The sequence below is a fragment of the Aquila chrysaetos genome, chromosome 3, assembly GCF_900496995.4.
Source record: "Aquila chrysaetos chrysaetos chromosome 3, bAquChr1.4, whole genome shotgun sequence".
NCBI lineage: Eukaryota > Metazoa > Chordata > Aves > Accipitriformes > Accipitridae > Aquila > Aquila chrysaetos.
The window spans coordinates 23,606,131-23,632,356 of NC_044006.1; the positions used below are offsets into that span (position 1 = coordinate 23,606,131).

The 26,226-nt window shown below is 37.5% G+C and overlaps 2 protein-coding genes across 4 annotated transcripts in view; one reads left to right on the forward strand and one right to left on the reverse strand.

Moving 5' to 3' along the window:
• Positions 1-1,539: 1,539 nt before the first annotated feature.
• On the reverse strand, positions 1,540-22,277 carry KIAA1143 (KIAA1143 ortholog). Its single transcript, XM_030008939.2, has 4 exons — positions 22,259-22,277; positions 12,451-12,608; positions 10,356-10,515; positions 1,540-3,315 (listed from the first exon to the last, which is right to left on the reverse strand). The coding sequence occupies exons 2-4, from the start codon at positions 12,556-12,558 to the stop codon at positions 3,104-3,106; spliced, it is 480 nt and encodes a 159-aa protein (XP_029864799.1). The 5' UTR covers positions 12,559-12,608; positions 22,259-22,277; the 3' UTR covers positions 1,540-3,103.
• Positions 12,559-26,226, forward strand: part of KIF15 (kinesin family member 15) — a 47,490-nt gene continuing 33,822 nt past the window's right edge. The window contains exons 1-12 of one of the 3 annotated variants that reach the window (XM_030008936.2): positions 12,559-12,921; positions 14,657-14,699; positions 15,993-16,176; positions 17,235-17,311; positions 18,461-18,498; positions 19,443-19,540; positions 19,919-20,098; positions 20,758-20,967; positions 21,088-21,213; positions 23,250-23,372; positions 24,098-24,221; positions 25,948-26,039. In XM_030008936.2, the coding sequence (XP_029864796.1) occupies positions 12,765-12,921; positions 14,657-14,699; positions 15,993-16,176; positions 17,235-17,311; positions 18,461-18,498; positions 19,443-19,540; positions 19,919-20,098; positions 20,758-20,967; positions 21,088-21,213; positions 23,250-23,372; positions 24,098-24,221; positions 25,948-26,039 (1,452 nt within the window). In that variant the 5' untranslated portion in view covers positions 12,559-12,764. The remainder of the gene's footprint in view (positions 12,922-14,656; positions 14,700-15,992; positions 16,177-17,234; positions 17,312-18,460; positions 18,499-19,442; positions 19,541-19,918; positions 20,099-20,757; positions 20,968-21,087; positions 21,214-23,249; positions 23,373-24,097; positions 24,222-25,947; positions 26,040-26,226) is intronic. The other 2 variants (XM_030008937.2, XM_030008938.1) reach the window with 2 other exon arrangements.

Consider the following 26,226-nt stretch of genomic DNA (forward strand, 5'->3'; position numbering starts at 1 on the left):
CTTACTGAACTGGGAAATTTCAAAGGTTTTATTAATAAAAACTGTACAAGATTCCCACATTAGGTAACAGGCCACATCTGACGACCAAGGTTCCCATATTAGGTAACAAGCCTCAGCTACTTTCACCTTGCTCCTCCACAGCACTTCTCTCACACTTAGCTGAGCAAGCTCCACAAGATAAAAAAATACACATACATTCCCCACTACAGGAGGGGAAAAGGACTGGGGATGAGGGCAGGGAAGAGAGAGAGAAAGAAAAAGCCAGGAGAATTGTCCATTCCAGTCCTAGCCCCGTGTTCCATGTACTTACTTTGGCTTCCCCTTTATTAGAAAGTTCTTGCAATTATTATTTTTCCACGGCCCATTGCTTAAGGCAGGTGATTGCTTAAGACAGTTTCACATTTCTTTCCTAAATGAACAAGTAATTGTTCTCTTTAGTCACAGGTTTCATGGGGAGTTGATGGCGTGTGTAATTTTCCTGGTGTGTCACATCAAGAACACTGAATTTTCACATGACTACTTGACTATAATGCTTCTGTGCATCACACACACCTCTTAATAAATATATCCAATCAGTTATTGTTAGGTCAACTGGGAGTGAAATACAATGAATACAAAGGTCTCCTCCTGGTCAGAGCACTACAAATCACAGTCGGAATAAAGGAAAGAAACTGGGTTTCTGTATCCACCTTTCTTTCCCCTGCTGTGTTGCCTGAAGAACAACATACCTTTCATTGTATTATTTCCAAGTAAACCCAATTAATTTATTTGCATTCCAGACATCTGTCATGAAGTTGTACAGCAAGGAGCATGATTAAGCAAAAGTACTGCACCCAGTATTTTGAGGTAACCCTCTTCTCACTGGACTTCAGTCTCCCAAGTCTTTCACTAGAAATAGTAATTTTTGTTTAAATGCAATTACTAACCAGATTCAAACTAGACCTCAATCTTATTTTGAACATGCCAAATCAGCTGCGTATTTGGGAGGCCCTCTCTAATTTTAAGGTAAATCCAAATTCCTTCTGATCCTTGGCAAGTATTTATCTCTTGATAGCCATATCTCCTAAATTGCCTCACAGCTAAAGTGAAGAGCTTTCAGGCTGCGCAAGAAAAATGTAAGCAAGTACATTTTTGTGCTGACAAACAGAACCAGAAAAGTTTAAGTAAGCAGTCAATAGTTAATTCATTCTTTCAGATGAGTCTCAGCAAGTCAGAGTATTTACTCAGTTGTTGAAATATGCCCAGATATTCCTTCAGTATACTGTAATGCTACAGGATTTCTCATGGGGGTATATATATAGATATTTAATGGATTCAAACAAGTTTTAAGTATACAAAATAAATGGAAAGATTAATCCCTGGGAACCTTTGATTCTGTATTTCTTCTTCCTACATTTGATTTTCTTTTCTACATATGCAGAATACAGACAAATTATGTATTTATAAATGTAACATGTCCTCATGGGAATAATCAGGTTGTCACGGTGCACCTCTCTGGCAGTTCTAATATCAGACCAGTGCTACAACAAGACTCTAATATCCATTTATAGGTCTGGTTTTAATTTTCTGAAAGGACAACAGATCTATTCATTTTCAAAATCAGGGTAATATGCACTCGCACAGTTAGTGTGAAATAGTATGCAGACTTGCATCTGATCTTATCCTGCAGGAAGTTGGTAAGTATGAAGACAGGCAGCAGTCATAGGAAGCTCCATTAACAGGTGACAAAAAAATCCCATTTTATGTACTGAAATTTTCATTAAAATATCTTTGGACCACTTAAAGAAAACTTAATTTATTGTTTAATACCAGATTAACAAACTAAAACCAGCTGTTTCAGACAGCAACTTCAAATTTGCTCCTCAATGAAGCTTTACAGCCCAAATTATGTCGGATGTCCTGTCACACAGCAGAAGAACTGGTTTCATTGCCTCATAACCTGTAATTCTGCAGCAGTCTCAGGTCTTCCTTATATATGGTTACAGAACACACCATACTTCCAAATAATTTCAAAGTCACTAGTCCCATTTCACCACCTTGTTCTCCCCAATCCCATCAGCTCTCAGTGTTATTTTGAATTTCAGCACATTCTGTTACATAAATGGTACAGAAATGGTCACTTTCAGTGTACTGTACATGGGCAACTGAAAAATTTTAAAACTTTGTATCACAGCTATAACATTTCTTGACTTAAATTTCCTGTTTACAATTTCCTACTTGAAGAAAACCAAAATAATGCTTTTCCACAGCTTAAAGATGAAACCATTTTTTAAAAATACACTGTTTGAGATCCCAAATAATTATGAACACATAGGTAGCCAACCAGAACAAATATACTTAAAAAAAAAAAATAAAACCACCACCAAAATACTGACCTCATCATAATGATAACCAAAGTGCACAATCTCCAAGGGTTTAGGCATCTTTCTTTTGCATTAATTGATACTATCAACTGCAATCAAAATTTTTATATCTTGCTAGCACAATCAATTCAAATGAATTTGATGCTTCTTAGATTGGATTCACCAAAGACAGGATTAAGACTAGATGATTTTAGCAACTGCAGGCTCACTTACTGCAAGTGCTCTGCGAAGAGCTAATCTGCCAATCCACATGTACAAAAGTTGTGCAAACTTCTGTTAAGCTATGAGACAGAAAACTTCAGTCTCTGTTCCACAGCAATGAAGTCTCTCTCTTTTGAATGTCAAGTCAACAATAACAGGTAAAACCCACACAACTGTCAAATAAGGCCAACAAATAGAGAGGAAATGTGTTTTTAGTAACAGAGGATGTTTTCAAATGTACTGATTGAAAATTTATATAAACTGGATATGTACAGGTGTATTTTGCTACTCATTTGTGACCTCAAATAGCTTTTATATACATGGTTAAATTCTCTTTTAAAATAAAGACAGGACATATTGTTCCTACAGTTCCATCTGAACTGCAAAGACTTAGCTCTTGCTAGTTTTATACTATGTTTCTCTAGTTGGACTATAACAAAGTAAGAGAAGACTCAGATACCATGCTTCAAGTTCTAGGAAAACCTTCAGTCGTACTCAGATCCCTAGAAGGGTAAGTAAAATATAAAAAAATACAACTCCTAATCATCATTTTCCTCATCATCAAATGAGAGAAGACTGCTATTTTTTATTTGCTTAGCTGTACTCTGAGGAGTAGTTGCTTCTCTCTTAGTTTTCTTTGCCTCTTTCATCTTCTTACTTGAACTTACATTGAAGTCCAAAAACTTCTCTGATGAACGTTTGGCTGGCTTCCTGAACATAATTTTTCCATCAGCAGGCTCTGGTTCACCATCTATAACAAAGAGAGTAAAATCAGAACTCATCTGCACATGTTCACACACACATACAGACCTTCACTATTATCTTTTCTTATTCCCTAGAACCAAGATCAGCGAGAACTCTGATAGAATATAACAATCATGAAAATGTATTTTTTGGCTACAAAGTCTGTATCGATGAATGTCCTTCATGCACACACATCTGCTCCATGGCAACCAGCCCTTGAAGACAGTTCTCCTGCAGTTCCTATTAGAAATGGGTTCTCGCTAACCAGAGCTTTAACTTAGAAGAGACTGTGAGCAGTAGAGCTTTTCCCACACAATCCAGCCACATACACTTACAACATGGAGAGGACAACTTTATAGGATCCTCTAATTCCACTTCACCATTTGTAAAATCCGTGAAAACAAATGCACTTATTTCAGAATTACTGTATCTCTTTAAAGAACAAAATGGCACATACACAAGACAAAGCTTTTTCTTCTAATATACTCTGTCCTGCTGAGACAGCTAAACAGATCACATGGTCATAAACCTGCCTTTTATTATCATATAGGATGAAAGTTTTAGGGTTTATTTGTATCTGCAAAATCACCAGACAATTCCAAGTGACTAATTCTGCTCCTCTGCATGTACTACAGCAAATAACAATTTTAAAAACAAGAGAAGTCCCTTCCAGGATTATCAGGCAGAGGAGGAAAGCTACTGCACAAGTAACAGCATCAAAGCAATAACTCTGGAAAAAAAAGCATAATTGTAAAGTCATGAATCAGACACAAAGGCTCATGCTGCAGTAGTTTGCAATTTTTATAATGTATATGTGACAGGATGTTAAAGAACCATACGTTCTGCGCAAAATAGTTTTCCTAAAGTACTTGTGTGAAATTCATTATTCAACAGAAATTTCCTAACAATATGCATGTGTTTGACAAGATTATGTGCTATTTAATTATAGCCAATAAATATCTTTTGTCGTTAGCATGAATTCTTTCCTCAATATATAAGATTATGGCTGAAGACTAAGATTTCAGTGTTATCATACACAGCACTGGCTGAAACACTCTTCAGTGCATACTCCAAACAATACAACTATTAAATCTGGTGTCTTAAGGGTTATGTGGTATAAATGAAGGCATCAACTTCATTAGGAAACTTCACTTAGAATTGCTCAAGTTTCAGAGACGCTTTTTAAGAAGAAACCTAGCTTTAAAAACTAAGCACCCATTCTGTCAATGACTTCTACAAAATCCATGCTTCTGCACTAGTTTATGAGAGAATACTACTATGCAGAAAATAACTAACCAGCTTCTGGGAAAGTATTTCAGGACTAGTGCATTAGAAAAGCATTACAGTTACAAGGAATTACCGCAATAATAAACTGTAAATATGAAAAGCATACTTCTCAATGGATCTGTTGTGAATTCTACATGGAAAGCTTAGGTGTTTAGATGCTGTGCATGTGATACAGAAGTTTAGGAAATGCCTATGGTAAATTCTGGGAAGGAAAAATAACTGTTTCTGAAAACATATCACACACAACCAATCAAAATGCACTATGTATCATTTTTCTCAGAAGTTGGGCCTCCATTTTTCGGCTCAGAAGTTTAATATCAAATAATTCCCCTTACTAATTAATTGTTGCTTAACTACAATGTTTATTTGGAAAACCAGATCTTCTAACTTAAACAAGATCTGAGGCACAATATAAGCCAAATTCTGCAAAAAAAAAAAAATGCATCTATTAGAAAAATTTCACTTACAAGCAGACCCAACTGTCTCTGTACTTGAGCCAGCCAGCGTACAGACTGTGTACAGTACCAGTACAGCTGTGAAAATAGGACAACCAGCAATTACTACATTTTCTTAGAATGGTAAATTGAAAAACCAAACCCCTAAAAATGTAATGAAAGCATATCCACAAAATAAATCAGGTAAACAGCTATGTACTCATAGTCCATGAAAAAATGGAAGTCAGAAATGTCAATTTTACTCCCAGCTCTTCTGCTACCCAAGCTGTGAACTGCACAAACTAATTTCACCTTGTCTACCAGATGGAAAAACTGATAAGTATCTTTGCAATATGAATTTAAACTCCTAATAAGCAAAGTGCATAAACAGAGCAAAGCTCAAAAACTCCACCAAAATGGCAACTAGCTTAGCTCTGACCTCCAGGGCCTCAATACTATTTGTGGATCATTCTGCATCAAAGGAAAAGATTTTAGCTCTTGGCCTGGTTAAACACTGTCAAAATTTCATTATATGCTCAGGGACATTCCTTTCAGCAGGCATCCCAGGCCAACTTCAGAGAGCTATGATGTGTTGGCAATGCTTGACAAAGAACAAAGGAGATAAGGAAACACAGTAGGCTTAGCCTTACCTTAGCAACTTGTGGAAAGAGGGAGAACACACAGACTATGCTTTTTGAAAGAATTTGATGTAGCAGCTCAAGAAATTTGTGTTGATTTGTTAAAGATTGTCTTTTCCAGCTGGTAAAAAAATTTCCCTTCATCTTTTCTAACTTTACCAGACTCTTATGTGTCAGCTGTCCTTTTTTATTTGTATCGATGACCTCCAAAAACTGAGTGTATTAAGCAATGCAAAGAAGAGACTGAAGAAACAATCTCAGTGTTGGCAGTTTTTCAAACAGAGCCCTGATAAAAGACAGTATCAGTATTACAAATTATGGAAAGCAGGATTTCTGATAAACACACTGAAACACACAAAGTAAAATACAACCAACATAAAGGCATTACAGGAGAAATAATAAAATCCACTTCTGATAAGAGAATCCAAAAACTACACTAGCAGTTCAAATTCGACTGTTCTTAGTCACTGCTGCTTTTACCTGGATCACAAACCTTTACACTCCTTGGCTAAGAGGGGCACAATCAAACATCAAGCTGAAAACTCACTTCACAAGTGACATCAATTTAAGAAGCCACAAATCAGAATTTTGTTTATTCTCTTTTAATTGCAAGTTATATATTACAAGAGAAGCAGAAATGAGGGTCTGAAAAAGAAACACTGCTCTTCAGTTTACTGCATTTTTTATTTAGTAGTCATTTGTGTGGTTAGCAGCATGATTTTTCAGCAGTTTCTGTCTGCATGGGTCAATGAGGCAATGACAGGAAACACAAACGCCACTAAACTGGCAGAACAACAGGAGGAGCAGCGCAAACAATATTTCAAGATATATGTCTATTCAATGATAAAGGTTAGAAAAAATGTATGATAACCTGGCAAATTTCTTAATGGTTTCTAAGGTTTGAAGGTCAGATCAGCCATTTCAGATTCTCCTTCTAGTGCTTTCTGGCCACCCACCTCTATGCATGCCTTTGGAAGCATTTTCTACAGGAATTCCGCACACTGGTATCATGAAGATAAAAAGGCCAGTCTTGCTCAGATACTCAGTCTCCATCGTTTATGAGGACACTTGGGAAAGTTTTTGTTACTTACATACTGTAAAATTAGCTTTTATTTAGACTCCTGCTGCTCACATGATGAAGAGCAGCATGAACTCTGTGATATGTATCTGATGTAACAGCTGCTTAAGCTAAGGAAAGAGCTCCAATATCCAAGACAGCATGGACTGTGTTCTCCTTGTCTCTCCTCTCTCTTGTCCTCTCCCAACCCCAGCATACAGAATGAGACAAGAATAATATTATAAGACTTTGAATGAGTAAGGACACCTTCTGCCAAATTTGCTCATCTGCATGTATCAGAGTGTCCCAGAGGCCAGGTGAACTAGAAAAGCAGTAGAAAGATCAATTCCATAGACTATAATGAGTGCTGGGATAAAGTATCTTGCAGTAATTGCCATCTTTTCTTTTGTGCAAATTTTATTTCTCATAAGATCATTTTAATTTCTCTCTGAACCAACAGTAATGATTTATAAAATGCTGCATAAAAATATTAAGCAAAATAACTGTTGATAAACAAATTACTTCTTTTTAAAAAGCCTCTAAGTCAGTCCTCCATAGAGAAAAATATCTCAATATGGAAGGGTGTTTTCTCATATAGGAAATGTTCAGTCCTAAATAAAGTTCCCTGTGACTATACTTGCAAAAGCCAAGATACAAGCTTCACTAAATTTTGTTCTGCCTTAGGAGGCAACTAAGTGCAGCTAGGACATTAATCAGCTGGTTTTGCCAAATTAATACAAAAGCATTACTCATCTGTAAAGGAAAATGCGAGTCACAGGAAATGCTGGTGCCTGAAATAAAAAAAAGTGTGGCCATGTCAAACTGGTTCTAGAAGAACAGGAAGGAGAAACTATGTAAATGAGATATGGAAAATCCTAGAATAATATCCCAAACCAAAGCCTGATGACAAGGACCCTCAAATGAAGACAATCACTACAGATATAAAGGAGGAGAGGGCAGAACCTCAAAACTGAGTACTTTCCATGTTCTGAAAAACTTAACAGTTTCTATTCACAACAGATGGTTAGCAGCACATTACTTATGATCTATCAAAGTGCCTCAGCACTGATGCATGGTGGAAAGGAAGATTAGCAGTTGGAAAGTTTACTTGCCTGCTACCTTTTCAGCTTCACGTAATTTTACTAATGATCTGATTTGGGGCTATGCATTATGGTCTAGTACCTGTTAAATTAATTTCACTTTCAACTCTGGTATAAAAAATCAAAGCAACAAGAAATGTAATCAAATCATTCAGCATCAAACTTTCTTTATACCTCCCATTTTCAGAATTGACAATTATCCAAAAAAAGAAAAGAAATTAACACATTATTCAAAACTCTCTTTATTAAACTGGCAGTAACCAGCTGTCTAAATACCTGTCTGACTGGAAATCAGAATTTAAATCTAGAGGTCAGACTGACAGTGCAAAGATGGCCAAAGACTCAAAAAAGCCTTCAGCAAGCTGTAGCACAGTCACCCATACCTTCACTGGAAATTTTGCACTCGGTCCTGGCCATAGCAGAGGAACACAGTAGCACTTACCCTGTTTATTCCCATAAGCCAAAAAAAGGAAAAGGAGGCCAAGACCTCATATTAACAGCAGAGGCAGATGAACGAATAATAATACAATAATGTAGAACAGAGGGCAGCAGTCCCCAGAGCATAGTGATTCAACACTCTGCTACCTACTACCGTGGATTTTTTCCTCCAAATGCAAGTTATTACTGAAGGGCTGAAGGGGTAATAAGCAAAGGTGCCAAAGTCCTACAGGGACTCAATACTACCATCCTCACTACATACAATTATGTCTTAGGAATGTCTTTTTCCACCAAAGAAGTTCAGTTACTCTATTCAAATACACTTCCATTTCATACTGTGTATTCAGCTTGGCAGCTCTTTTGGACTTTTTTCACAGCATGGACTCCATCTCAATAGACTCTCATGGACAACTACCTTTTGCCTAGCCTTACAAAATCGTTTTTCCTCCTACTGTGAACATTCAAAATTCAAGTTGCTTATATGAAAAGGAAACCAATGCTCAGAAAGAATCATGCCATTTCCTTCCAATGGGTTGAAATTTCTCCCAACAGTAGGAGGGTGATCCCACTTTTGAAAAGAAATCATGTGACAACTTTACAAACTACAACAACAAGCACATGCATTACACTTCAGGAAGTAAGCTGGAAGCTGAATGCATTTTCTCAGAGGAGTTCAAATTATATGAACACAGCCTTCAGTTCACTACCTGGTTATACCTAACGTATACATATCTACCTGCAGAAACAAATCAGATGTAGTTTTATTTAGTTTCAGACTAACCTGCATTACAAAAATTGAGAATTTTTCAACAATCTGCTTTTCAAAAATATAAGATTCTCAATGTATTTTCTCCCACTACTGTTATCTGACTTCTTCATTTATATAATTTCTACCATTTAAATTTTAACACATACTTCTATATAGTGACAGCACAAACCTGAATTTTTGAATCCAAATGGCAGAAAAAGACAGAAGCTAAGGATGTCCTATTGATAGTGGCGTGCTAGGCTCTCAATCTGCTCTAAACTAAATTTACAGCCTTTGTAAATAGCCACAATGGCTAACCAAGGAAAAGGTCCACAGCTTCCATGAATCACGTTTCTATTTTATACTTGTGAGGTTCCAGTTTTATATTCTTAATTGTCAAGACATTTCCACTAGAGGCAGTACTAGTTACCTTTAATCTGTCAAGTCTTCTGTCAGCAAAAAATAAAGATAAAGCTACATTTCATCACACCCTGTGTGATTACGGAAGTTTTTGGACTCTCAAAGCACTTATGTCAACCATATCTGAATGATGAATACTGACAGAAATTCTTAACATAGCTGTATCCATCAACTGTAGTTTCACATCTTTATTGCCTAACTGCAGCAACCTCTCCCACACCACTTCCATCTTTCCATTCTTGAAAAGCCTATTAAATAACTTAGATAAGGCTTTCTAATTCTTTCTAGCAAAGAAACTTTTTTTTCTATACCTTGCTGTTTGGTGGCACTATTGCACCACCTGTTATTTTCAACTAATCAATTTAGTTTTGTATAATATATTTGCAAGTCACAATGCATACTGGGGATAATTTTAAGCAAGTAATAACATGGACCAGTCAGTTAAGAAAACACATTACCAAGCTTACTCACCTGCCATTCTTTCCACTGAAGCACTAACCTGAGTTTCCTCCTTCTGCCCATCACTCTCTTTCATGAACTCATACAATTACCTTTAAGACATCCACTCTGCCATCAAATTTGGCTGAACTAATGAGTTCAAATAATTAATGAATTCAAAAATTATCACAGGTGATGTCAAAAGACTGTGTGTCAGGACAATGACACACCATAACAAAAAAAACCCCAACCATTTATTTAAGGTGGTATTTGGAGGTAGGATGAAGCACAATCAAGAAGCACAGGACTGCAACACTATAAAATGCCAGACAGCTTGGATATGTACTCAACGACTTCAGATTAGGAATCACAAGTGCAAATTATTTAGCTGAAAATTTCAAAACAATTAATCAAAGGTAATATTAAATGGTAGAAAAATAAGCAAATTATCAAGCTCCCTTTTATGGGTTATCTCTGATTCACTCACCTGATTCATTTGACTTTAAGGCCTCTTTGATTTGCTGTTTAATTTTCATTGCTTCTTCAGCAGTCAAGTCCCCTTTTTTCAGTGTTACCACTTGAGGCTGCTCATCTTCGTTGTCACTGCCGTTCTCACTATCACCATCTGCAAGTGGAAGCTGCTCTCTCTAGACAGGAGAGAAATAAAAGCAGTTCTCATCACCACACCAAATCACAACCACTAAGGGTGGGCTAGTTCTCTTTGGTTTCACTTTTGCAGTAAGGTTAGTGAGGAGACTTGGCACAGCTGTCAGTGCCAGGCCCTCCCAGCACACTCCAAATGACACTCCAATTCTATCACTGAGACGTAGTGTCCCCTAGAAAAAAAAGTATGGGCTCTTTCAATTAGAGACCAAAACAGCAGGAACTTGGAAGGTAAGAAATTAATTCCTTTGTTCGTTATCTTTACTGTACAAGCACTGCCTGCCATGCAACACTAAGAAAATCTTAAATGCGTGGGTCCAAATTTGAATCTTCTATGCTGTACTCAAAACAGTGCAAAGGGAAAGGGAGTCCCTGGTGGCTTTGTTATTAAAGCTGCCTAACCAAATCACTGTAAGCATTACCGACACAAGGAAGACCACGTCCCTGTTTCTATTCTCTCAAACTTGTGCTCTAAGACAGAAGAATAATTTGGGATAAAATTTTATAAAAATAAACTTTCTGGCATGGAAACCTCAGTGCAACAACATAAAGTTTGGCAATATTAGAGAAACTGAAAACTTAATCTCATAAGTATAGATAGTATGACCATAATCTATTGAATTTACCAAGAGGTAGACAAAATGCAATCTTCCTTGGGAAGTGAAACAGTTAGTACCAAAGGCATACTTTTATCTCAAATTCCAGTTCATCGCAAATTTCTTTTTTTAACAAATCATTGTGACTATTACTTTACTGACCAATCTGGAGAGGTTAGATGATAATGGCCTCTTCAGCTTAAGATCCACAATATACTAGAATTGAACCTTAGAAAGGCAATACAGGAGAATGGAGCAAGTAGTGCAAGTCAATACATTCCCATCTGTAACAAAAGGTATTTTCACAAGTAACTTGTATATCCACAGTGGCACAAGTATGATTCAAATCAAGGCCTTAACAATAACCCACTGTGGGGGGAGGGGGCTTTTTTTTTTTTTTTTTTGCTAGGTTAGTTTTCAGCTGCATACAGGTCAGGTGGGATCATCCAAAGATTCACGGAAGTACAACCAGGTAACAACGTAACTGCACAAGCAGCACTACCAGCTAATGTTAAACGGTAGCTTAAATTTACATCTCCTTAGTCATCAAAAAGAAACAACTTTGCATTTGCTATATTACGATAATGACAGGCCTCTTTCTTAAGGCACCCTGTAAAACCTTAGTTAGCAGAAAACACAGGCAAAAGCACATTGGAAACAGAAAAAACCAGTCCCCTCAGAAAAGGCTGTCTTTTAACAAGCTCACTCAAACCCTGCTGCCCCTGCCCTGCCATCACACCAGAGTCTGTATCTGCTGACCTATGTTAAGATGACGTTAACTTCTTTCCAAGATATTTTTTTACTATAGCCTTAAAACACTTTTTTTTTTTTCTTCCCCCTGCCTGGGCTTGTAAGGCCAGTTAAAATTTGGGACATCGTTGCCGTTTCCCCCGTTGCCCCCACAGACCACTTGGGTGCTGACATGTCGGCACTGGCTGCTCTGCACAGGGCACCATCATCACTACTGCTACAGTTATTAAAAACAGCGATAGGGAAGGGCACTACAATCTGTTGTTGTTTTGAATCTCCAACACAGAAGCAAAAACAAGCTACAAAGACAGTTTCAGCTCATTTTAAGCGGGTAACTACTGTTCCCCCTCGCCCTACAGGGACAAAGCCTTCAAGTGCCGCTTCCCCACCGCCTTCGTTTCAAGCCCGAGGGGCGGGGGGGCATCACGGCACGGGAGGCCCCAAGAAGCGGGCGCTGCCCCTTCCCACCCCCGGGGAGGGGCCGGCCGCGGCGGTGGGCAAGGAAGCAGGGCCCCGACACAAGCCCACGGGCGGGGAGGGCCGCGCCGCCCGAGCGCGGGGCCAGGCCGTTACCTTGGTTTCCACCGTGGGCCCCTCCCGATACCCGACCTGCCGCTTGAAGCGGCTGAGAAAGGCGGGCTCGGCCGGCCGCACGTAGGAGACCTGGTTCCTTTTGCTCATGGCCGCTGCCCGCGACCAAGCCGCGCTGCCGCCTCCCCACACACACGCACTTCTGGGCCGAGCGGGCGCGAGCGGACGGTGGCCCCAGTGGGACAGAACTAACACACCTCCTCCCTTCCGTAACTCTCTCCGTCACGTGAAAGGAGCGAAGGCACTTCCAGCCAATGGCAAGAGAGAAGCCGGAGCGGGGTAGGATGTAGGGCGAAATGGCCGCGCCCATGCTGGCTTCGAGGAGGGGGCGGGGCCACGTCGCCGTCCTTAGCGCCAAATTCAAACGTTCCGCCATTTTGGAGAGGCGGTCGGTGGGCGGGGAGGTGCGGGGGTCGGCAGGGCCGGCGAGGATCATGGCTCCCGGCATGAGAGGTGAGGAGGGATGGGGTGGCCGTGGGGCTGCGCGGCCGTGAAGGGGCTGAGGAATGTTTCCCCCCCCACTGTGCGGGGAGCAGGAGGGGACTGGGGCGGCTCGGTGAGGGAGGCCGCGCTGCAGTCAGTGCCGCTGGCCGGGCGAGGGCCGGCTCTGCCCTCTGGGGCCGGTCACCTCCCGTGGGGTATCACCCAGGCGTAAGAACTGACAGGGTCAGGGAGAGCTATGGCCGTGTTGGCTGGGCTCGGTGCCCCCACGGAGGGGCCGGTGCCATCCGGGAGTGCCCGCAGGGCAGCCGCACTGCCCCCGGTGGTGTCGGGGAAGGGCGGCGGGGTGGGAGCAGGGGGAGGGAGAGGGGTCAGCCCCCACCCCCCGCCTCCAGAAGCGCCTTCTGGCGCTGATATCCCCAGAGGATTCTCGCGGTCGGTTCGTGTAAGCAGCCCTCCCGAGCCGGAAGAATTTACAAACCTTGTTACTGTCAGCCGTCCCGCGTTTATCAGTTCGTCTTCTGTAATTTTACCGAGTTTTAATTAGCTGTGATGTTTGTAACTATAGTCTCTTCCAAGCGTTCAAGTGACAGCAGCTCTTTAAAATGGGAGCTAAGAACGGTTAGCTGAGAGTCGGTCATTTCCCAAGGTACAGGTTGTGCAGGTATCTATCAGTCTGACTGCCGTTCCAAAATGCGCTGCTTCTCTTGTCCCAGCTTGTTTTGATACTTTGTGCATTTGAAGAATAAACAACTGAATTAGAAGCTAGAACATTTCTCAGATGTTATTGTGTGAATCAAAGCAGGTAGGCTTGCCTAGCAGCAGCAGGATATTAATATAGTATGCATGTTAATGAGAAGGTTAGTACCATTGCACACCTTTATTGATTCTACTTTGGAAGGGATCCCCCTACACTAAAACCGGTGCACTTTTAGAGACTTTGTAAGGTCTTTATTATTGGAATATTTTGGTAAATCACCTTTCATTGTCATTTTACTTATTTTTAAAATTTGATTATGTTAGTTAGTATTTTGACTAACCTATGTGAAATAATTTCATGCCAGATTCACCCTTAAGTAAAAAATAAGTCACCATATCTACCTATGGGGTGATATGTGCCATCTCCTTGAAATACGAAGCTGTGCAAAATGATGCTTATACATACAGGAGAGCTTTATGCATTACAGAGTGCTCAGTATTACTTCATAAAAGTGAAAGTAATATAGCTACTGAGTTGTGCATGTTTAGAAAATTTATTTTTTTCAGTCATCAGTAAAACTATTTCATGCTGTATTGTTATATAAATTCATGCTGTATTGTTATATAAATTCATGCTGTATTGTTATATAAATTCATGCTGTATTGTTATATAAATTCATGCTGTATTGTTATATAAATTCATGCTGTATTGTTATATAAATGTAATGGGAATATGTAATACTATTAACATTTATCTTCCTAATGCTCTAAAGCACTTGCAAAACCTCATATATATTAATTTAAGAGACTAGTCACATTGCAGGACAGGAGCTTCCTCTACCTTTGCAAGAAACGGCAAACTTTCTGCCAAAGGAAGATAGTTAATAAATATTTTTGTGCAGTTCTGATTTATGCATGAAACGGATATTTATAAGGTTCTCCATTTAGCTCCCTCAGTACTGCTTACAGTATTTTCTATTTAAACAGGGGTTTTTTGAGCAGTAATTTTATCTTGTTTAATTTTTGTGTGTCTGTTTCACTTTTATAGGAGATTTACGTGACTCTGCATTACCTTTGTTGAACTCGCCTAGGTAAAGTAGTATTGGCCAGTTCCCATACATGAATAATCACATTGCACAAAAAGTACAAACAAAACCTAGTATAACTTTGTGAAATAATTTAAAGTTTTTTCTTTCAATGTTTTCCTGCACAAGATTGTTGCCTGTCTCTCTTAACTTCCTTATAGGTTTTAAAAAAAAAAAGTTCTCTAAATAAAAGTGTTGTCCTGATGTGTCGGATTCCTCTTGGAATGCTGCCATGCGGTAAATTCTCATTTGTATTACTCGAAGAGGTATTCTATGAGGATCTTTGTATATACTCGAAGAGGTATTCTATGAGGATCTTAAATTCTGTGAGGAAGTCCTAAGCTAAAACAAAAACCAAAAAGCCGTCCTCCAAATATAAACAGTTCCTGCCACAAATCAGAATAATATTACCTAATGAAAACATATTCGGCAAGTTAGTGTGGTGTGTCTTAAATCCAGTATAACATATTCCCTTTCTCAGCTGCTTCCTGTTCTTTTTTAGCCCTTTCCTTTGCCACTCCCCACTCCCACATTTCAGTCACGAAGTCCTTCCCCCATTTTTAAAACTATTCTGTTCCTTTTTCTTGTTCACCAAAAGTAAAAATGAGTAACAGTTATAACACCCTCATGCTATAACTGCGTTTTGGGAAAGAATGAGGTAAAGTAAATCCAAGTTTGCTACCACTTCATGCAAGAACTTAATTCTTTAATATTATATCAGTATATTGGTATTTATACCAGAACTCCTCAAAGCTTTAATATAATAGTCATGCACAGTTACTTATTCAAGCTAAATTTACTGGTGCATCCACTGATAAATGTGATGAAATAGGTTAGGGAGCTTTTAGATATAGGTGCTGCTGTATTTCATTGGACTCATAGATCAAGAATTGGTTGCTGGAATGTAGCATTATCTGCTCCATTTGTAAAGTCTTTTATAACTTCAGTAGTAAGAAGGATGCTTGAAGCCTTGTAGTCTTAGAAACTACTGAAACCTTTATTATAACACTGGTTTTATCTATCTCAAGTTCACTGTGAAATATGTTCTTTTAGACCTGAAGTTGCATGCAACAGCAATAATTCCAGTAACTTCATGTTCTTTGTTTTTAAATCTGCCACATTGTTACCTGTAATAAATCTGTGGCTAGTAGTGAATTGATGTGTACAGCTACAAGTAGCATATTTGCAGGGAAGACCTTTGTATGACTTCACTTACTTAATCTGATATTTGTGATTTAATTTTATCAAACAGCTGATAGATCTATTTTGGAGTAATCTAATGCATAAATATTCATTTAGTATTGAAGGTGATGCTATCAAAGTTTATGTAAGAGTACGTCCCCCTTCAGAGGGAACTGTGTTAACGGATGGAGATCAAGGCTTGTGTTTATCTGTTCTTTCATCAAATACCATCCGTCTGCATTCGAAGCCTGAGCCAAAGATCTTCACTTTTGATTATGTTGCAAATATGGAAACAACACAGGTAATAACTTCCAAAATCTTGTAATGGTATTGCAGTTTTTCCTCACATTTTGGGAACTGCTATACTAAACCTTTCTAAAGATGTAGTGCCTTAGGTCTCATTTTTTGCAGTGGTCAGACTGGTAATATGTAGTTATAGTACAGAAATGTTGCACTAAATTCTGGTCTCTGATAGTTTTAATGTATTTTTTAACCATTAATTTCTTTAATTAAAAACTTTGCATTAAAATTGAGGCTTCTATTTGTAAATTTTACAGTAACACCACAGACAGAAAATAAACCCGCCTGTTGAGACAAACATAAAAATAACTGGCAGTCAGTAGCTGATAGTAAAGATGTGATTTGTATATGATGAACTTATGAGTTTATATTCTATTTGTTATATTTCCTTCTTATACATTTGCCTTTTAAACAGGTGCCTTGTTCATCTGGGACAGGTAATGCTGGAAGGAAAATTCTTCAATTTAATTTTTATAATATTGTGCTTGAAATTCTGAACTTAATTTTAGTTCCTCTTAAGACTTCAATTCCATTTAACTCCTGTTTAAAAAACCAAAACCCCCACCCACTGTAGGCTGTTATTTGTAGCTAGGCTCTTGTTGCAGGTCTAAGAGAAATACGTGAAAATAGATGAGGCTAACAGTTGTGCATATTTGTTGAATATGCCATCGTGAAGTGGCAAATGTTCAAGGTTAACTAGATTCAATAAGTGTCATAGGCTCAATTTTGACCTACTGATGGTATAAACTGTAATAACATAAGCAAAAACACTGGACCAAATGTAATATAATACATATTTGAAAGCTGTTACTATGATGCTGAGTTTTATTATTTTTCTTTCAGTTTATCAAGGAGTAAAATCTTTTCAGAAGGAGTGATTTATGTCACAAAGACTTGGGACGTATTGTTTTGCTGTGAGAACTCCAGGGGTCATGATACATGTCTAACTTTAAGGAATGTGTCTATTTTAAATATTATAAAGTTATGGCATAGAAAACACTGATAGAAGAGGTACTTAAATGAGTGGTGCCAAGTGTCTTTTCTTTCCCTTGTCCCCAGGAGTCAGTGTTCTCAAGTGTGGCCAAAAATATTGTTGAATCTTGTATGAATGGCTACAATGGAACCATCTTTGCATAGTAAGTCATTTAATGGTATTTCATAGCAATTGCAACATTGGAGGAGATTGTGTTAATGAGTAGTTGTGGTTTTAAGTGCCAGAGCCTGTTTAATGTTACAGTAAACTTTGGAAGTACTTCCTTAGTGCAGCAAAACATAGGGAATGTTCTTGCAATATTGAAGAGTACTCCTTATTCCTCTTTTGGAGGAATCTATTGGTAGGTGTTATGCTTCTAATACTTAAGGCCAAAAATGTGGAGTGTAAACTCATTTAAATTTTCCTATTGTTTGTCTAAAAACTAGAAGCTTTATTGTACTGTTAAAGAGAAACCTAGTTGTTTTCAGTATGTCCATAGTAAAATGGAATGAAAATCGGTTTAACTTGATATTTGGCAAGCTCACCTCTTCAGTGAGTCTTAGCTGCCTGTGGGAAAAGTCATGAATGATAATTTTAACTTTCAAAAGTGTTCTCAAGGTAGAAATATATCCATGACTAGTAGCATGAATATCATTATATTAACTCTCAATATTTTTTCATATTGAAAACTGAGTAAGCACTTTGGTCAAAAACGATAACTTGAAGGACTGATCTAATCAAAACCTTACTGGGTTTTTTAGCCTAGCCTAGCATTGCAAAACCATGAAGTCTACTTTGTTACAATATACAAATGTGGAAAAATGAAGTGAAATTGCCCTGAAGTTTCTCTAGCATGATTAATAACTATGGTTTAAAAAAAAAGGATATATTTGACTTAAAAGTATTTTTCTCATTTTGAGCTTATGTGCACTACTGATTGGCACAAACCCAAAAGGTTGACCCAAAAAATAGTTTAATATGTATATTTGAAAGCCTTCATTTTAATGCTAAGTTCCACTATTTCCCTTTCCAACAGAAATAAGGAAGAAAATGGTGGGTGGCAGGGGAGAGAAAAGGTGATTTATCTAAACAGAATTTCATGGTCAAATTCGCTGTTGTATTTTTATACCTTTTTAATTGACTGATTTCTCAGGTTGCCTCTGTCTCTTTTTTTATTTTCAGTTTAGAAGAATTTTTTTTTTTTTCATTTTAAGTTGTGAGTTCTCCTTAAAAGATGCAGGTTAATGAAAAATTCAGAGCCAGAATAAAGCTTTATCTGACCTTTTTTTGTTTGTTTGTTTTGTTTTGTTAGTGGCCAGACTGGGTCAGGAAAAACCTTTACTATGATGGGTAAGTGCATGAGAGAGCTTAATCTTTCAGTGGTTTCTTAATGTTTTTTTGTCTTGAGTTGAAATGTTGTCTTGCTCGAACACCAGGGATGATTTAGATTTTTGTCTTCCTGCAGATAACTTTAAGTTTTAAGAAATGGTGCAGTGCTCAGTGCAGTTGTTCTTGCTTTATACCAAAAAAGTGAAGTATAGGTACTCTCCTCTACCTTTTTGAAGATGTAGATTTTTTTCTGTTTTTAACAGGAGAGAAGCTTTTCATTTAAATCAGACACTTTTAGTAAATTTTCTCAAAAATGAGTATTCTACTGGTTTCCCTTTTTGGCTGATATCCCTTGCATGTGTAGAAAAATATTCTAGTATGCAAGGGTCTTCCATGTTGAAATATATTGAGGTTTTCAAAATAACTGCTTCCTATCCAGCTAGGAATTTAAGGCCTCTGTATAAGAAGGGGGATTCCCTTGTAATCATGTTCTTCATACAGTGGTGATTTTAAATGCATTAATATTGTGCTTGCCATTAGAAAATTACTGAAATAACCAAAACCACTTTGGCCAACATGTTTTCGAGAAATTAAGTAAACATGGGAACAAATCCACCCCATCTTTCTGGTTCTTCAAATCAGGGTTAAGGTAGCTGTATTGGCATACCTCTACATCTGTACATGTTTTCTATGGAAGTCTGAGTAGTTTATACTATTTTAGAATTGGGTAACCTATGGACAGGTAAAATAAACTTTCACAAGCATCATTTAGACTACATGTAAACCTGATTATGGAATATTATCTTAGATCTTGAAAGTTGATTTTATTGCATTTCTTCTGTGGTTTTGCCATAAACTGACTAAAACCTGGTTGCTGAAATCTTCTGTAATGATACCTTGAAAACGTCAACCATTACTCCTGAGTAGTACTAATTAATTATTTTTTTAATTAAAAATCTCTTTAGGACCTTCTGATTCTGATAATTTCACTCACAGTCTGAGAGGTGTAATTCCACGGAGCTTTGAATACTTATTTTTTCTAATTGAACGTGAAAAAGAAAAGGTACATTTATTTTATACTTATTATTGCAGTGAAAGTAATGTCTCACATTAAAGATTAGCTAAGGCTGTTTGGTAAGCAGTTAAGTTTCCAGGATTATTGCCATCTTGCATCAAATTTATTAATGAGAAACGCTTGCATCTAGTACTCTACCAAATTATAGTACACTTTGTTCAGATGAAAGCATGCTTATACTTTGAGTCTAAAAATGCATCTGGGTTTCTGGATGTTGGTTGTTAGCTGAGCATCAGAAGTGCATCATATGCAGACTATATATGCAAACTAATAGCTTTAGATATGTGTAAAAAGAGACTCACTGCAATACAATGCCAGACTTAATAAACCCAATCTGTTTATAGTGTAAATTATTGTGTTTTTCAGGCTGGCAGTGGAAAGAGTTTTCTCTGCAAATGCTCATTTATTGAAATCTACAATGAACAGATATTTGACTTGCTAGATTCTGCTTCAGCTGGACTCTTTCTCAGAGAACACATCAAGAAGGGAGTCTTTGTTGATGGTGCTGTTGAACAGGTGTTGTCATCCGCTGCTGAAGCATACCAGGTATTTTTTGTCACTTTTTAATGTTTGGACTATCTATCTTGATGCTTATTTGGTAAATATTACTCTTTGATTAAAGCACGTATTTTTTGCACAGTGTCTGTGACACCCTCTTCCCCTATATCTATCCTCCAAACAACAGTGTAAAAATCTGTTGCTAGGCAATGCTTCCTGACTATCCCACACATGTAAGAAATCATGTAGTTCTGGAGTTTGGAGTATATGAATTGCAATTACAGTAATCTTTCCCTAATGCTTGCCCTACAGATCTCTGAAATAGCAACAGAAAACTACATCTCCTGCTAATCAGGCAGCATGTGTGTTCCAGAAATTGTCAGGTTTATTTCTCCATGAATGAGACGTTCACATAGTACTTTTGTGACTTTAAATATTTTTTCCTTGTGTACTGCTTTCAAACAATAATGGCACTCCTGGAGGAAAGAAGTGAATATTATAATTAGTGTTTTTATTAAGCTTGACTGTAGCTATATTTTTTCACTTTTAAAATACTTTTATTGGATAAAAGGAAAAAAGTCCTTGTCCTTCAGATTTTTAAAGGCCGTTGCATTGAAATATGCTTACTACCATTTACGTCACATGTATGTAAATACTGGGTACAGTCTGAAATACTTGATATTGTTTGATGTCTTTATTGTGCTTAGGTACTAACTATGGGGTGGAGAAACCGTCGTGTAGCATCGACCTCAATGAACAGAGAATCCTCAAGATCACATGCGGTTTTCACTATCACAGTGGAATCCATGGAGAAAAACCGAGAGATTGTTAACATTCGGTCTTCCCTGCTCAACCTGGTAGACTTGGCAGGATCTGAGAGACAGAAAGACACCCATACAGAAGGACTGAGGTTAAAGGTTGGTTCTGTAATATCTGTGGCATCTTTCTCCTTTCAGATGTACTGCCCTGCTCCATCCACCAAATCTGTTCTCCCTCTCTCTTTTTTTTTTTTGTTTTTTTTTTTGTTTTGTTTTTAGGAAGCAGGTAACATAAATCGATCACTAAGTTGCCTGGGCCAAGTAATCACAGCACTTGTTGATGTGGGTAATGGAAAACAGAGGCACATTTGTTACCGGGATTCCAAGCTCACTTTTCTGTTACGGGTAATATATATCCTCTGGATTTTATATGCTACTTGGTATGTAGAAAAAAAAAAAAATTGTTTGGGTTGATTTTTTTTTTTTTTTACTGTAAAAAGCTGAACTCAGGTACATTAAATTTGTTTCAATATTGGGCAGGTGGAAGAAGGCTTGAAAAATATCTTTTTACCTAAACAGACTTCTAGCCGATTTGTTGCTATTAACTGAAGACAAATTTATTTATGCTCATAATCTCCTATTACGTATTTGCAAATTTTAAAGAAAAGGAAGCATATGTTTTCATCCCTATTATTTGGGAAATACTGTGTATCACAATGTAATATTTAGAGATGTGTTGAAACGTGTGACAGGATTTCCAGAATTAGCCTATGTGTACTGTGTTGGTACGATGTTAAGAATTAGATAAATTTACAGTTTCCTACCTGAGAGTTTATGGGCTCTTTTCAAGATGAACAGAAAACAAAGACGGAAGCAGTCAAAGATTTGTTGGATGCCAGCACTCACCAAAATTCTGTGAACAGTAATGAATAATATCTGTAATATATTTTTGTATTATAATATAGCACTTGTACATAATACAGCATTTGTGTTACAACACAGTATCATTGTGATCATAGCAAAATTTCCCCATCATTCCATCCCTGTTCTATGTATATCTTAGAATCATGAACCTCTGAAGAATTATATTCTTCCAGTGCAACCCAAAAGATGTAGAAATTGGAAGAGAATTGCAACTGTATGAGCTGTTACTTTAAGTGGTCATTTTTTTTTTTAGTTGGCTGTACTGCAAAGAAGTCCACAAACATGACCTTCTCTACTAGAGAGAGAGAATGCAGTTGAGGCTTGTGGTCTATTTTGTAGTACTAGACTTTTAGTCTTGGGTCTAACTGCTGCGTTCTCCAGAGATTTGAGAGCTACTTGTTTAACAGCACAGAAATATCTGAAGTCTGTGCATGTTAAAGGGAGAGGTTCCTTTTACATCCTTGGTCAAGAATCTGTTGTTTTGTGATTTTGTTTGTGTCGTGGTTTAACCCCAGCCAGCAACTAAGCACCACGCAGCTGCTCACTCACTCCACCCCCCACCCAGTGGGATGGGGGAGAAAATCGGGAAAAAGAAGCAAAACCCACGGGTTGAGATAAGAACAGTTTAATAGAACAGAAAAGAAGAAACTAATAATGATAATGATAACGCTAATAAAATGACAACAGCAATAATGAAATGATTGGAATGTACAAATGATGCGCAGTGCAATTGCTCACCACCCGCCGACCGGCACCCAGCTAGTCCCCCGAGAGGCGATTCCCTGCCCCCACTTCCCAGTTCCTATACTAGATGGGACGTCCCATGGTATGGAATACCCTGTTGGCCAGTTTGGGTCAGGTGCCCTGGCTGTGTCCTGTGCCAACTTCTTCTGCCCCTCCAGCTTTCTTGCTGGCTGGGCATGAGAAGCTGAAAAATCCTTGACTTTAGACTAAACACTACTTAGCAACAACTGAAAACATCAGTGTTATCAACATTCTTCACATACTGAACTCAAAACATAGCACCGTACCAGCTACTAGGAAGACAGTTAACTCTATCCCAGCTGAAACTAGGACAGTTTGTTTGGCAATTGCCACTAGAAGATAGGTTGGAACAATCAACAGGCTAGATGATGTTCAAAATACTGCGAATACCAATCTGCTAATTACCAAGATTAAAGTGAAGTATCTCTTGTATTCCCTGAATTTTTTTCCGTTTTTTCTTTTGTCTCCCTCCTGTTCAGGTGTAAAAAAAAAAAAAAAAAAAAAAATCTCAAATTGTTGATAAGTAGTATAGAGTCAGCGTTTTGAAAACCCAAATAAAGTCCTTATTTACAGTCACATCCTTTATACCCACAGTTGAAATAAAATTTCAGAAACCTGCCTAGCATGCATATTTGTTAAATAAAATCCCTTCTGCAATTTGTTTGAAATGATACACAGTAGTTCTTAGGTGATGGCTTCCTGCTGTCACCAAAACCATGCAAATAAGGCTAACTTCCATGTCTTTTAAATAGGATTCCCTTGGTGGTAATGCAAAAACATGTATTATCGCAAATGTTCACCCGGGATCCAGGTGTTTTGGTGAAACACTCTCCACTCTTAATTTTGCTCAGCGAGCAAAGTTGATTAAAAACAAGGTAAGAGAGTTCCTCAGTGTCTTTATTGTTGAACTTGTCATGTAAACTAGACATCTGCAAACAGGGCTGCTTTATTGAAATACTCTTGTGCTTTCACTAATTTTAATGAATATAACTTATTTTAAAATAATACTAAATTTGGTTTCCTAAATGTTTTTTTTTATGGTAAATGATTTTTGAAAAGGCCTTGTTTGCTTTTGATTATGAACAGAATACAACAGCTGGGGAGTAGGTAATGACTGATAAAAGTGTGTATTTGTTGCTTGTTCTTAGAGCACTTAGTTGGAAAAAAGTAAAAAGTAAGTAAATCTGTACTAAAAATTAAAATTTTCCATACGAAGTTAAAATTCAATGGTATTTCAGTGCATCTAGTTTTTATATATGCTAATACCCAAGATGTAATTTCTCATGGGTGGGTTTTGAAAGTATGTTGGCATCTGGCTGGAAACTACTGTCTTCAATGTATACTGGTTTGGTCAAAAAGCTCCAGATGGAATTCTGCAGAAAACATTAAAATTTTTAACCCATATTTTTAGCTGAAGTGCAACTTACTGGTTTCTCAGGAAATGGAACATTGCTTTTCCTATGAATTCTTTCTCTCCTAAGATGGAAACACTTCTTAGTAGTTTTGCTGCTTTGCAGTCTTTGAGTTTTCTCTTATCCTATAAAATACAAGATTTTTATTTGTACCTTTTCCTAACTTTCTCTTAACATATTTATGAAAGGCTGTGGTTAATGAAGACACACAAGGAAATGTGAGCCAGCTGCAAGCTGAGGTGAAGAAATTGAAAGAGCAGCTTGCTCAACTTACTTCAGTGCCGTCTATGCGTGATATGTCTGTACCTCAAGGTAAGAGTTGGGGGTGAGGGGAGAGAGAACTTCCTACTTTTGTAGCCTAGAATTTGGAGCCTTACATAATTCTTTAAGTTTCTGAACAATTAATATTTTTGTAGGAACTGACCTACAGAGGTTGCATTTGTCTTACGAATTCCATTGCCTGTATTTGTATCTGATATTTTGCAGAAATTGTTAATGTGATTTTATTTTCCTCCTCTCCTAAGTTTGTGCACTAGGCTATGGTTTTATTGTATAATACCTAGAGTACTCTTCCAGTTCGTAAGAGCTATGCTGCCAAATTCTTTAAGTAACTAAAAGTTTGCATGTGATTGCTTGTACATTTAGGTCAGAGTGAGGGCACTAAGGTATTGATAATGCTGCATTCTTTTTAAGCTCAGGACAGGATTTTTTTCCTGTCTTCCCTTTTTGCCCCTAAAGGAAGATCCTAAGAAGGTTTACTTTTCAATAAAAGAGAGATTTCAATGTAAGATGGTAAAAGGGTTTTTATGTAACTTTTTTTTCTTCGAGCAGCTTTTCATTAGACCATTGTATCCGCACTACAGATCCCAGCATAGCTTTCTACTATGTATACTTCTCACTGAAATAGGCTACCTTATAATGTTTGATTACAGGGTAGTGAACTTGTAATTGTAACTCTTGTTGACTCAGGAACACAGGAAGAGTTACTCTTCCTGACCTTGCCAAGAAATAGGAGATACAGCAATAGAAGTTATTACAGAAGTTAGAAACACTTGTCTACCGTAAAGCATATGTGGTTGAGTTTTCCTAAGGAAAAAATACTTCTCTGTTAGCATACACATTTAACCAGTAAAAACAAGTCAGTGGTTATGTGGGACACTGAATTGCTGCCCATGAATACATGAATATTGACAGAAGGCTCAAAAATATTTAGATCTGTGATAGAGCTCCAAGGGAAAGCAAGTGATGATGCTTAAACACTGAAGAGAGGTTTTATGCAAAACCTAATATATTAGGCCTGTGTTTAGTCTATGTAGTTAAATTATGTTTGTAATATTCGATCACACACATATGAAATCTGCTTGCTAGCTACTTTAAAAATATGATGGCATTTTTTAATATATTAAATTACAATAGGGTAGTTGTTATGCACCTAGATACTATGGTATTCTATAAATAAGTAGTCTTGCCTACGTGAGGATATTCGGGAAAATTATTTTGAATTAATTTCTGAAGTGGATTAGTAAAGCCCTTTTAATCCCTTGTGTGGACACTTTCCTTCCAGATTAAATCACTAATTGTCCACCTAATTCCTCGTTATTTTCCTGAATTTCCTTCTCATGAACCAGTTAGTCCACTTCTAATATGTACAAACTGTAGTAATGATGCCAATAATGGCTTAGTGTTATCAAATTAATTTCGGAGGGGTTTTGCATTTTACAGATATACTCAGCTGAACAGACTGATTCTTTTATTTTAATAAAAGTTCATCGTAAAGCCGTTTAATGCTTGAACAACTTTGTTAATTATACAATTATGTATATTGACTCTGTTCTTTATCAGCACTTGCAGGTGACTAGGAATTACTGTCTAAACTTCTTTGCTCTGGGTATGGCACATGATCTTTGTAGGGGAATTATACTACTCGAAGAATTTATTTAAATTTTCTTTACACAACTGTCATGTTATGTATGTAGGAATACCTGGTTAACTGGTATTTTAATAAGTATGGCATTTGTTTCTTTGACTTACCCTACAGGTGCTGTTGAAAAGGGGAAGAACAACATAAATTACATGAACAACTTTCTTGAAGCAATGTTGTTCTGGGAGAAATCAGAAGGTGAAAAGAAGGTAAGAAAGCACTAATATTTCTAAGTGCATTCTGTGTACTGTCTGATGAAAGATGAGTGAGCGTATCGAAACTGACTCTCTTCATTTTTCTTTTTTTTTTTAATAAAAATACCTTGTCCAAAGATAATAAGGTTTGGTAACAAGGGAACTTAGTCAAATGACATTTGAGATAAAATCTGTAGTCCTC